This window comes from Pelodiscus sinensis, chromosome W (assembly GCF_052426305.1).
Source record: "Pelodiscus sinensis isolate ZL-2025 chromosome W, ASM5242630v1, whole genome shotgun sequence".
Lineage (NCBI taxonomy): Eukaryota > Metazoa > Chordata > Testudines > Trionychidae > Pelodiscus > Pelodiscus sinensis.
Genome location: NC_143084.1, coordinates 9,574,978 through 9,588,532, shown reverse-complemented (window position 1 = coordinate 9,588,532; position 13,555 = coordinate 9,574,978). Strand labels below are relative to the sequence as shown.

Genomic DNA, 13,555 nt, shown 5'->3' with positions numbered 1-13,555 from the left:
AAGTATACCCTCTTCTGTTTTCCTTGTGCAAGCTGGAACAAATGACAGGAAAATAGAGACAATGCTGTTATAAGCTATTTCTGTTTCGTTCAGAACATATTACTTTCTAACAGAGTTATTCAATGTTTGACAGAATATGGCAAAAAAGTTTCTTGATGGTGAAGTATCGTTGGATTCATTCATTGATGAATACCAGAGCAAACGTAAACTTGCTCATTTGCGACGTGTAAAAATCGAGAAACTTCAAGAGATGGTGCTTAAGGGACAGAGACTTCCACAGGTTCAGCAGCAGCCTCGGCCAAGAGTACCTGAGATAACACCAGCACTTCAAACTTGCTACTCTTCAGATGCAAACGCTCCTCCCTCAGTTATGCCGCAGCAAATACCACTCCCATCTCCTCCATCAGTCCCAGCAGGACGCCTACCCACTCCATTTACTGCAGCAATGGGTTCAGGACCACCTCTTCCTTATCCACGAGTTCCATACCCTCCACGAGTGGGAGTTCAGTCTCCAGTTCAAATGCCACAATCAGGATACCCATCTCAGTTAGTATCACAGTACCCTCCAGCACTGCTCCAAAGACCACCGCCTCATCTTCCACCACATCCTGGCTTTATCCTACAGTGAATACATCGGTGCACCTAACTCATGTATTACTGCTTACATTTGAGTCTTTTATCTCCCCCTCCCAGGGTATGTCTACACTACAAAGTTAATTCGAACTAACAGCCGTTAGTTTGAATTAACTTTGATAGGCGCTACACATACAAACCGCTAGTTCGAACTTAATTGGAGCTAGCGGAGCGCTTAATTCGAACTAGGTAAACCTCATTCCACAAGGACTAAGCCTAGTTCAAATTAACTAGTTCGAATTAAGGGCTGTGTAGCCCCTTAATTCGAACTAGTGGGAGGCTAGCCCTCCCCAGCTTGCCCTGGTGGCCACTCTGGGCACCACCAGGGAAACTCTTCTGCCCCCCTCCCGGCCCCGGAGCCCTTAAAGGGGCACGGGCTGGCTACGGTGCCCGTGCCAGGTGCAAGCCTGCCAGCACCCAGCCAGCAGACCCTGCACCTGGCACAGCTCGAGCCAGCCACCCGCTGCCACCCAGCCCTCCGCCTCTTCCCGGGACCAGGCTGGCGGCTCCCGGGAGCATGCCCAGGTCCGCAAGAGGCGGGCGCCCGCCTGGTCTAGTGCGGAGATCGTGGACCTCATCCACGACCTCTGCACTAGGCACAGGAAAGTGGCCGGCTAGGGCAGGAGAGCTGCCAGCCTGGCCACCCAGGAGCAGGTTTGCATGAAAATCAAGGGGGTCCACTGAGACCCCCCAACCCTGAGCCCTGAGCTTAGAATGGCCGTACTGGGTCAGACCAAAGGTCCATCTAGCCCAGTAGCCTGTCTGCCGACAGCGGCCAACACTAGGTACCCTGGAGGGGATGGACCTAAGACAATGACCAAGCCATTTGTCTCGTGCCATCCATCTCCAGCCTTCCACAAACAGAGGCCAGGGACACCATTTCTACCCCCTGGCTAATACCACTCCATGGACCCAACCTCCATGACTTTATCTCACTTCTCTTTAAACTCTGTTCTAGTTCTAGCCTTCACAGCCTCCTGCAGCAAGGAGTTCCACAGGTTGATTATTTGCTTTGTGAAGAAGAACTTTCTGTTGTTAGTTTGAAGCCTGCTACCCATTCCTTTCCTTTGGTGTCCTCTAGTCCTTCTTTATGGGAACTAATGAAGAACTTTTCTGTATGCACCCTCTCCACCCCACTCATGCTTTTAGAGACCTCTATCCTGTCCCCCCTCCGTCTCCTCTTTTCTAAGCTGAGAAGTCCCAGTCTCTTTAGCCTCTCTTCATATGGGACCTGTTCCCAACCCCTGATCATTTTAGTTGCCCTCCCCTCTCCCAGCCTCTCTCTTCCCCTCTCCCACCTCCTTTTCCCAGTCTCCCCCAGTTTTGTTCAATAAAGACAGATTCCATTTTTGAACACAATTGTCCTTTATTTTGTACATCAGGAAGGGGGGCTAGGGAGGGGTAAGTGGAAGGAGGTGAGGGAGGAATGGGGCACGAGCCCCCGATGGGGAGGACTGGGGTGGCTCTGCGGGCTCCTCGGGGTCGAAGCTCTCCTGAAGCCCCTTGATTGACCCCCCCCTCCAGGTGGCAGCCTGTGGCAAGTGCAGCCGGGCTGATGGCCGAGTGCTGTGATGTGCCAAGTGTGGGCACTCCAAGCCAGGACTGCTTTGCAAGCGGGACACCCCGAGAACTGTCTGTCCGGGGTGGGGGTCGGGTCCCTTTAAGCACAGCCCTCGGCTAGCCTGACACAGCATCTCCACGCTCTAAGTCCTCCTCTGATGCCCTGCCAGCACTGCTTCCGGCCAGCCTTAACCTCAGTTCAGGGTCCACTCAGTGTGAACATGCTAGTTTGAATTAGAAAAACGCTAATTCGAACTAGTTTTTAGGTCTAGATGCGCTAATTCAAATTAGCTTAGTTCGAATTAACTAATTCGAACTAAGTTAGTTCGAATTAGTGCTGTAGTGTAGACATACCCCCAGAGACTAAATATAGGCAGTGGAAAACCTCTGTGTTTTGCACAATGGAACACAAACTTCGGGCTACAACATGGGGTTGTGAAATTGCATTCAGTAAATGTAATCATTTTCTTTTCTGTTTTGAAAATCAGTGACACTGTAAACAATTTGTTGTGGGAAGACGATGTGATGGAATTTTGTAAATCTGGCAAGTTGTGAAACAATGCACTGGATTTGTTTGCATTATAAGTATGGTCTTAATACTTCAGTGATGGTAAATGATTTTAGGAAAATAGCATACTTGTCTGACTTGCTATTGTGGACTGATTGCAGCTGGATTTTAAGCATGGTCAATTGTGAGCTATTTATATCTCAAATGAATTTTCTGTGCTGTAAGTGCTGGTATTTGGATGGTAACCGTGGTATCTAAATGCTAAGCATAAAGCTGCAGGGGAAATCAACTGCATTCTTTTAAATAAACCCATGGCTCCACATTGGTGGCTGGATACACTAACTTTGTTCTCGGAGCCTGTGATACAGACGCTCAGTTCAATCAGAAAATGCTTGGTAGCTTATTTTGAAAAGCATCAATTCTTAAAATATTTTAACTCCTAAATGTGTTGTTGCTTTGAGATTTTCTTAATAAAAATGTACACCCATCTCTTCTGTACATTTATTTCCTGAAATACCAAGTCTTTTGAAATAAGTGACTGAACACCTTTTTCTATTAGGTGATTGATCCTGGAAGCGGTGTAAAGAAAAGTGTTTGTAGTGCCAGTTCAAATTTTGTAGAAACTTCACTGTCCATACTTTCTTGAATCTAGTCTCACTACCCCTCTTCTGTTTTTTCCCCACTTTCCTGCCATGTTTGTTAGGGTAGCTGCTTATTTTGTGCTTAAATTGTCCTTCTCATGCCATGTGGTTGAGAAGCATTTTTTTTTTTTTACCTCAAGTGTAGCTTTTGATGTTGTCTTGTGATTCCAGGAGCCAGAGTGCTAGACTCAAGTTTGTCTTAATCCAGCCCTGGGCAGTTATGTCATTTGGTGCCCATTCAAAGCTCCACAACTTCATATTCTCACCCTCTCTGCTCTGTCTCCTATTTAGAGGCACTTCTTGTTCCTGGATCACATTCTCTCCTGTACTGTTTGAGATTTTTTTTTCATCTGAAATGTACTGATAACCTTCTCTCCAGTAGTCAAAACACTCTAGGATGACTGTCTGCATTTTACTTAATTTGTCTCCTCCCATTCTCAAGGGCTACGTCTACACTGGCAGCTTCTTGTGCCAGGACTGTTTTGCGGAAGAGTTCTTGTGCAAAAAGTCTTCCACGAGAGCGCGTCTACACTAGCATGTGCGTTTGCGCAAGAGCATCCATGGCAGTGTGGACGCTCTCTTGCGCAAGAAAGCTCTGATGGCCATTTTAGCCATAGGGGTTTCTTGCGCAAGAAATTCATGTTGCCTGTCTACACTGGCCTCTTGCACAAGAGGGCTTATTCCTCATGGGGAGAGGAATAACTCTTCCAGAAGAAGCCCTGTTTTCCGATGCTGTAAATTTACTTGCGCAAGAACGCCAGTGAAGACGTAGCCAAGCTGTTTGGGAGTAGAAGGGGGATCTCTAAAGCAGTTTAGCTTTCAATGTCATTGCGTGACTCCTGGAGCCAGGGCCCTATGCATAAGACCGTGTCTTAATCTAACCTTGGGCAACCATATTGTCTGGTGACTAATCAAAATTCCACAAACTCATATTCCTATACCAAACTGCTCAAGACAGCTAAGACCAAAGTAGACTGTGCAGAGCTTCAAAAAGATCTCCCCAAACTAATTGATTGGGCAACAAAATGGCAAATGAAATTTAATGTTGATAAATGTAAAGTAATGCACATTGGAAAAAATAATCCCAATTATACATACAATATAATGGGAACTAATTTAGCTACAACTACTCAAGAGAGATCTTGGAGTCATTGTGGATAGTTCTATGAGAACATCCACTCAGTGTGCAGCGGCAGTCAAAAAAGCAAACAATGTTAGGAATTATTAACTTAAGGGTATGTCTACACAGTAAAGTTATTTCGAAATAACTTTACCAGCGTCTACACAGCCAAACTGCTATTTTGAAATTAAATCAAAATAGCGGAGGGCTTATTTCGAAATTGGTAAACCTCATTCCACGAGGAATAGCGCCAATTTCAAAATTGCTATTTCGAATGAAGTGCTGTGTAGATGCTTATTTCAAAATAGGGGGCCTCCAGCCCTTCCCAGGGTGCCCTGGTGGCCACTCTGGGCACAACCAAGAAAACTCCTCTCCCTCCCCGGAGCCCTTAAAGGGGTAGACTCTGGCCACAGTGCCTGTGCCAGCTTCAAGCCTGCCAGCCCAGCACCAGCAGTTGCTGTCCCTGGCCCAGTGGCCACAGCATGAGCCAGGGAGCCAGTGCCAGCCAGCCCTCCACCGCTCCCCAGGACCAGTCTGCCAGCAGCCAGAAGCCAGAAAAGATGGGCGCCTGCCTGGTCCAGTGCGGAGATCGGGGACCTAATTCAGGTTTGGGGGGATGCCTCCAACATCCATGATCTCCGCAGTAAATGGAGAATGGAGGAACGCAACCGTCTACAGGTGGATGGCTGCCAGCCTGGCCACCAAAGGCCACATGCGAACCCAGGAGCAGGTTAGCATGAAAATAAAGGTGCTGCGGCAGGCGTATTCCAGGGCCACAGGGGGCAGCTCCCAACCAAGGGCAGACCCAAACCCCTGCCCCTATTTTGATGCCGTGGGCTGCATCTTGGGGGGCAGGATGGTCTGTGCTCCCCAGGTGGTCATAGACCCTGGGGCAGAGCTTGCTGCCTCCTGCTGCTCCAGTCCCTGCTGGCTCCCCAGCTACCGCTCCTTCTCCCACTCCTCCTCCCCCTCCCGCTTCTTCCTCCCCACACCCCCAGGGCTGCCGAGGCCCCCGCATCCGCGGTGCTGGGAGACAGTTGGGCTGGTGAGACCCCCAAGCCTGAGCCCTGAGCTTCTCCCCTTGCCTCCCCCTGACAGCTCCCTCCTCCCGATTTCCCCCTCTCCTCTACCACCCTCCCTCCTCCCCTCTGCCACCTTCTTTCCCCAGTCTCACTTCAGTTTCATTCTCCCCCCACCCCATTTTTGTTCAATAAAGAGGCTTTGTTGTAATGAACACGTCTTTTATTGTACAGCAGGAAGGGGGGTTAGGGAGGGGTAAGTGGAAGGACGTGAGGGAGGAATGAGGCACAAGCCCCCAGTGGGGCACACCAGGGAGACTGTTACTGCCTGCAGAAAGTGCTGCCAGGCTTGCAGCAACATGTCCAGGAGAAGCAGCAGAGTGCCCTGGGGTGGCGCTGGCTCCATGCTGCAGAGTGCTGTGGTGTCCTGAGTGAGGGTAACCAGAGCACGCAGAGGAAAAAAATGCTTTGCTGTCCCTCAGCGAGGTAGGCAAGCAAGCAGGGAAACCTTAGAACCGGCTGTCTGGGGGGGGGGGGGGTCCCCTTTAAGCACAGGTCTCAGCCTCAGGCAGCAGCCACACAAAGTAACTCCTGACCTGATGCCCTGCCAGAACCGGTTCCGGCCGGCCTTAAATGCGATTCAGCGTCCTATCAGTGTGGACGTGCTATTTCGAAATAGCAAAATGCTATTTTGAAATGCATTTTGTGTGTAGGCGCGTTATTTCGAAATAACTATTTCAAAATAATGCTGTAGTGTAGACATATCCAAAGGGATAGAGAATAAGACAGAAAATTATCTTGTCGTCTCTATATAAAAACATTAAATTTCATTTGCCATTTTGTTACCCAATCACTTAGCTTGGTGAGATCTTTTTGAAGTTCTTCACAGTCTGCTTTGGTCTTAACTACCTTGAGCAGTTTGGTATCATCTGCAAATTTTGCCACCTCACTGTTTACCCCTTTCTCTAGATCAGCGTTTCCCAAAGTGTGGTCCACAGCCCAGTACCGTTCCTTGGAAAAAAAAATACTGGTCCTTAGAAAATATACAAATTATCGTGCATGATCCTATTAATTTGGTACATTTAGTATTTTCCTGCGTGATGCACGCGCACTTTTGTGCAGCCGAGCCTGTGTCATTGGTTTTCGTGTCACGTGACACAGCAGTCTTGGTTTGTTTCTGCATGGTGCGACAACGTGTACGTCTTTTTAGGTTAACTGCTTAAGTTTTCTTTGTTTATTTTCAATTAAATACCCTCTCGTTTTCATCTTCAGTATGGATAAATGGCTGAAGAATGTGACTGGAAATACAACTAACAAACGTTCGAATGATGTGCAGCCTAATACAAGTGAGAATAAGAAGATAAAAACTTCTTGGACCCGCAATTATTCCGACGAGTATTTGAAATTTGGTTTTAGAAGTGTTGGTAGTGATAATCACTTGCCATTATGCCTAATCTGTCACACACAACTATCCAACTAGTGCATGAAACCATCAAAACTGAAACGCCATTTGGAATGCAAACATCCAGAATACGTGAGTAAGCCCATAGATTTTTTTCATAAATAAGAGAAATGAATTAGCTTTTGCTAAAAAAAAAAAAGCATGAAAAGTACACTTTCAATGGGCTCTTCATATGAAGTTTCAAAACTAATAGCCGAGACAGGTTATCCACATACTGTTGGTGAAAAGTTAATACTTCCTGCATTGAATAGTATTACATCCCGTATTTATGGAGGAAAAAAGGGAAATCAGTTGGGTTCTCTGTCTTTATCCAACAATACAGTGAAACGTAGAATTGAAGAAATAGCAAAAAATATTGAAGAAACGCTCATTCATCGACTACAGAATAGTCAGTTTTTTGCATTACAAGTGGATGAAATCACTGATATAGCAGATGCTGCCAATTTGATGTGTTTTGTTAGATATGATTATGAAAGCTCCATTCAAGACGATCTCTTATTTTGTAAACCACTTCCAACAAGAACAACGGCTGCCGACATTTTTAAGCTAATCAATGATTTTATTATTCAAAGCGATATTGACTGGAAAAAGTGTGTTGGACTGAGCAGTGATGGGGCTCGAGCAATGGCAGGGTCTTGCACTGGGCTTGTTCTGCAGATTCGAGCTGTAGTGCCTGACTGTGTATGGGTGCACTGCAGTAATCACAGAGAGGCACTAGCTGTGAAAACTATGCCATCACTTTTGAGTTCCACTCTTCAAGAATGTGTGAAGTTTATAAATTATATAAAAGCTCGTCCTTTGAATTCCAGAATCTTTACTGCTTTGTGCAACGAATTAGGAAGTGAACATGAGCATCTCTTACTACACTGTGAGAGTCGATGGCTGTCGAAAGGAAACATTTTGAAACGACTCTTTGAAATGAAGGATGAAGTTTTATTGTTCCTGGAGCCGACACCCTCCATCGGCAAAAGATGTTATATTTAAATTTAAAGACAGGTTTCATGAATTTGATTGGTTCACAATGGTGGCTTACTTATGTGACATATTTTGTCTTTTAAGTGAGTTAAGTCTGAATTTACAAGGCACTAAAATTAATATTTTCAAAGTTGATGAAAAAGATTAAGCAACAATTAAAAAACTTTGTTTATGGGCACAGCGAGTTAACAAGAGAAACTTTAAATCTTTTTGTACTTCAACTGAATTACAAGAGAAATATGCTGAAACTAATCTCAGATGCGATTTCTGCAGCAATCAAAGAACATCTCTTGGGGCTAACATCAAGCTTAAATGAATATTTTCCTCCAATTGACACTAGTAAAATGTGGATTAAGAACCCATTTACTGTTGACACCAAACATGAAGAAATACTACAATTGAGTGCATCAGAAGTTGATTCATTAATTGAACTTTCCTGTGACTCTGCCTTAAAAGAGAACTTTGATAAACTCTCCTTGATTGATTTTTGATTGAGTTGTAGAAATGAATATTCACATTCATCTGAGAAAGCAGTCAAATTCTTAATGCCTTTTGTCACAACATATAAGTGTGAAACGAGTTTCTCGTCTTTGGTTTTCTTCAAAAATAAATATAGAAATAGATTGAATGTTGAACCAGATTTGAGGATAAAACTTTCTTGTGCTCCTGACATAAAGTTGCTATGTGATGCAAAACAACATCACCCTTCCCATTAGTTCTCTTTTTAGTTATTTAAAAGCTATAAAGTGCACACATAATAAATGAATTTTATATTCAACTCATTACATTATAAATAAACAAACTTTACAACTGTTAAAATTCTACTGGTTAAATTGTAATTAAGGTAATAACAATAAGTTAGGCACTTAAGTATTTTATATCAAGATTTATATTAATATGTACTATTATTGTGAATAAATAATAAACAGTGAAAATATTCATTTTTCATTTTTTTATTATGCGTTTATATTTTTGGTCCTGTAGTGAGCCTCTATTTGAAATCCAGGAAGTGGGCGGGCAAAGCCCACCCACTTCTAAAAGCCCCTCCCCCAGCTTTGAAGGAGGGACGACTGGACCTGGGGTTCAACTAAATACTTGGGACAAATCATGAAAAACACGGTCAGGGGGTGCGGGTCACAGGGTCAAAACAAGGGAACCTGTTGGGGACACCGAGCAGAGAACCCCGGACAGCGCCCACTGCTCCTCAAAGCTGTTGATGGAGCCAGTGGACGCCGCCCAGAGGAACTCTGCCCGGATACGTGATACTAGGGAGAAATGAAAATAGGCCCCACAGTCGCAGAGAACCCCCTTGTCTAGCATCCTCTCCCTGGTGTTATAGATGGTGGTTTAAGCTAAGGCCAAGAGGAGGTTGACGAGGAGGTCTCGCGACTTTGTGGGGCCACGGATAGGGTGTGCATAAATGAATAGGTGGGGGGAATAAGAGGTTCTGAAGGAGCCGGAATAGGGGCTGCAACCTGGCGCATTCGAGGTAGGCATGCGCCAGGTTTTCCCTCACTCCACAAAAGGGGCAGGTATCCGGGATGGGGGTGAACTGCGCCAGGTACACGCCCGTGCTCACGGCTCCGGGCAGGAGCCGCCCACTGATGTCCCCTGTGGGCCGTGGGATTAAGGTGGAGTATATGATGGCCCATCGGGGTTCCCCACCCTCAACGGGTCTTAAGTGGTCCAGCCACTAAGTATCGGGGCGGGACACGAGGATAGGGAAATGCTGAGTGTGGAGCACGAGCGTGTACAGATGTTCCCTAGGCACGGTTCAAAAACAGACCGGCTGCAGCTTTTCCAGTCAGCTGGGGGTCCAAGGATGAGAAGGCCGGGGGGGGGGGGCCCACGGAACAGGGGCCCGATAAACAGGGACGGAGGGTTTCCAGGAAGGGAGGAGCGGGGTGTACCCTCTCGCACGGACCACTGCAGGAAGTCGAGAGCGGGCCACGGCAAGGCCGCCTTCACCTCCTGGAGTAGGCGCAGAGGGGTTTGGGGGGTGGAGAGCCCCGTGAGCTGAGCGAGCGCTCGGGGATCCACCCAATCCCCCCTGTCGTAGTCCAGGAGGTCTCCGACCATGGTGGTTTCTGCCAGGATCAGCCTCCGGCGCACCGAGGGAGACTCGGCCACCTGCACGCACAAGGCTGGATTGTGGAGCAGGGGCTCCGCGAGGAGGTCTGCTCCCTCGGAGGCCACAACGGACCTGGTCGCCGAAAACAGCTTCCAGGTCTGGAGGAGTTACTGGTAGAATTCCGGCAGCTCTGAGAGGTCTCGCGGAAGACCCCTCGGGTGAATAAAAAAGAGCTGCCGGTCGTATCGGAGCCCTCGGAGGCGGCGGAGGAAGGCGCGCGCCAAGGTGCTCCATGCCGGACTACCTGCACTAAAGAGGAGTCTCTGCAGGTCCTGGAGGCAGAACATCCGAACCTGGCTGCGCATGCAGACCAGGCCCTGACCCCCCCTCCTCCAGGGGGAGAGACAGAACCCCTGCAGAGACCCAGTGCAGTCCTGGCCAAAAGAACTCCAAAGCTGCCCTCTGGAGCTTGGCCAGGACCTCCGGGTGCGGGCGCAGGATGTTGAGCCGGTGCCAGAGCATGGACAGGACCAGCTGATTTAGCACCAGTGCCCTCCTGCGGAGGGAGCGACACCGGAGCAGTCCTGCCCATCTCCGCAGCCGCTCACCCACCCTGGCCTCCAAACCTTGCCAGTTCTCCGACGGAGAGGGATGCGTGGCGGATAAATAGACGCCCAGATAGAGCAGCGGACCCGCGCTCCACCTGATGGCCTGAAGCGCGGGTGGGAGGGAGCTGGCCCGCCACCCGTCCCCGACCACCAGGCTGGAGCTCTTGACCCAGCTGACTGGGGCGGAGGAGGCTGCCAAGTAGATGGCTTGGCAAGCTCCACCCAGCCTCCACCCAGGTCGCCCGGGTCCTGGACCACGAGGAGCACGTCATCGGCGTACGCCGACAGGACCAGCCGCAGCGCCGGCTCCCGAAGCACCAACCCCGTCAACGTCCTATGGAGGAGACAGAGGAAGGGCTCGATCGCCAGAGCGTACAGCTGGCCCGACAGCGGACACCCCTGACGTACCCCCCGCCCGAAGCTGACCGGCTCGGTCAGGGTCCAGTTGAGCCTGACCAAACATTCCGCGAGGGCGTACAGCACCCGGAGAAAACCCACAAAACGGGGCCCGAAGCCGAAGGCCTGCAGGGTGCCCAGGAGATACCCGTGATCCATCCTGTCAAACGCCTTCTCCTGGTTCATGGACAGGAGGGCGAACGACAAGCCATCCCTACGCCCGAGCTCCAAGAGATCCCAGACCAAGTACAGATTATCAAAGATGCTGCGGCCCGGGACGGTGTAGGTCTGGTCAGGATGGCAGTCGCAGCGAGATGGCTTTTGCTACGACCTTGTAGTCCGTGCTGAGGAGCGAGACGGGATGCCAGTTCCGTAGGTCGCGGAGATCCCCCTTCGGCAGTAGGGCGAGCACCGCTCGCCTGCACGACAGAGGGAGGACCCCACTCTCCAAGGACTCGGCCCAGACGGTGACGAGGTCTGGGCTGAGGACGTCCCAGAACACGTGGTAGAACTCCACGGTCAGCCCGTCCATGCCCGGGGTTTTATTGTTGGGCATGAGACGGAGGGCTTCCGAGAACTCGGCCAGAGTGAGAGGCAGCTCCAGCCGGTCTGTCGCCCGCACTGACCATCAGGAGCTCGGTCCAGAGCACCCTTCAGGCGTCGGCTTCGGTCGGATCCGGGGAGAACAAACTGGCGTAGAAGGCCCTGGCCCTTCCGCGCATCTCCGCCGGATCCGTGAGGGGGGTGCCGTCCTCTGCCAAAAGGCAGGTGACGTGCTTTTTAGCCCCCCTCCTTTTCTCCAGGGCACAGAAGAAGCGGGAGCCGCGATCCATCTCCCGAAGGAGGTGGATGCGAGATCGAACAAAAGCGCCCCGGGCCCTGTGATCTTCCAGGGCCCGGAGCTCCTCCCGCTTCTCCCGGTCCGCCTCGCGGAGGGGAGGATCCGCGGGGGCGGACGCCAGGTGCCCCTCAAGCTTCAAGACCTCCCGTTCCAGCTGCTCTATCGCCGCAGCCCTCCGCCGGCTGGCGCCCCGGGAGTAGTCACGGCAGAAGAGCCGGGCGCGCACCTTCCCCACGTCCCACCATCACCGCGTCGAGGGAAAGGCGGGCCGCTGCCCCCGCCAGGCCTGCCAGAACTCCCGGAAGGACGCCACGAAGCCCACGTCCTCCAGCAAGCTATTGTTAAAGTGCCAATAGGCCGGCCCCAGCCTCCCCGAACTCAGAGAGGCTTTCACGGCCACCAGATGGTGGTCCGCCAACGGGGCTGGCCGGATGCAGAGAGAGGGTAAGTTTAGAAGATAGGATACACAAAGAACAAGTTAAAAATCACTTAGAAAAGTTAGATGTCAGCAAGTCACCAGGTCCTGATGAAATGCATCCCAGGATACTCAAGGAGCTGATAGAGGAGGTATCTGAGCCTTTAGCTATGATCTTTGAAAAATCATGGCAGACAGGGGAGATTCCAGAAGACTGGAAAAGGGCAAATATTGTGCCCATCTATAAAAAGGGGAATAAGAACAACCCAGGAAACTACAGACCGGTCCTGTCCCAGGGAAGATAATGGAGCAGGTAATTAAGGAAATCATATGCAAACACTTGGAAGGTAATAAAGTGATAGGGAATAGCCAGCATGGGTTTGTGAAGAACAAGTCATGCCAAACTAATCTGATAGCTTTCTTTGATAAGATAACGAGCCTTGTGGATAAGGGAGAAGCGGTGGATGTCATATACCTAGACTTTAGTAAGGCATTTGATACGGTCTCGCATGATATTCTTATTGATAAACTAGGCAAATATAACTTAGATAGGGCCACGATAAGGTGGGTGCATAATTGGTTGGATAACCGTAGTCAGAGAGTTGTTGTTAACGGTGCTAAATCCTGCTGGAAAGGGATAACAAGTGGAGTTCCTCAAGGGTCTGTTTTGGGACCCGTACTGTTCAATATCTTCATCAACGATGTAGATATTGGGATAGAGAGTACGCTTATTAAGTTTGCAGATGATACCAAACTGGGTGGGGTTGCGACTTCTTTGGAGGATAGGGACATAATTCAAAATGACCTTAGCAAGTTAGAGAAATGGTCAGAGGTAAACAGGATGAGGTTTAATAAAGAGAAATGCAAAGTGCTCCACTTAGGAAGGAACAATCAGTTCCATACATACAAGATGGGAAGCGACTGTCTAGGAAGGAGCATGGCGGAAAGGGATCTAGGGGTCATAGTGGACCACAAGTTGAATATGAGTCAACAGTGTGATGCTGTTGCAAAAAAAGCAAATATGATTCTAGGTTGTATCAACAGGTGTGTTGTAAGCAAAACTCGTGAAGTCATTCTGCCGCTCTACTCTGCGCTAGTTAGGCCTCGGCTAGAGTACTGTGTCCAGTTCTGGGCGCCACATTTCAAGAAAGATGTGGAGAAATTGGAAAGGGTACAGAGAAGAGCGACAAGAATGATTAAAGGTTTAGAGAACATGACCTATGAAGCCAGGCTTCATGAACTGGGCTTGTTTAGTTTGGAAAAAAGAAGATTAAGGGGGGACATGATAGCGGTTTTCAAATATCTA

The 13,555-nt window shown here is 49.1% G+C and overlaps 1 protein-coding gene across 1 annotated transcript in view; it reads left to right on the top strand.

The window, feature by feature from the left end:
• The window catches only part of LOC102448546 (vacuolar protein sorting-associated protein 37B-like), a 71,044-nt gene extending 67,243 nt beyond the window's left edge, over positions 1–3,801 (top strand). The window contains exon 4 of the mRNA XM_075918560.2: positions 134–3,801. Coding sequence (XP_075774675.2) covers positions 134–628 — 495 coding nt within the window. The 3' untranslated portion in view covers positions 629–3,801. The remainder of the gene's footprint in view (positions 1–133) is intronic.
• Positions 3,802–13,555: the final 9,754 nt, after the last annotated feature.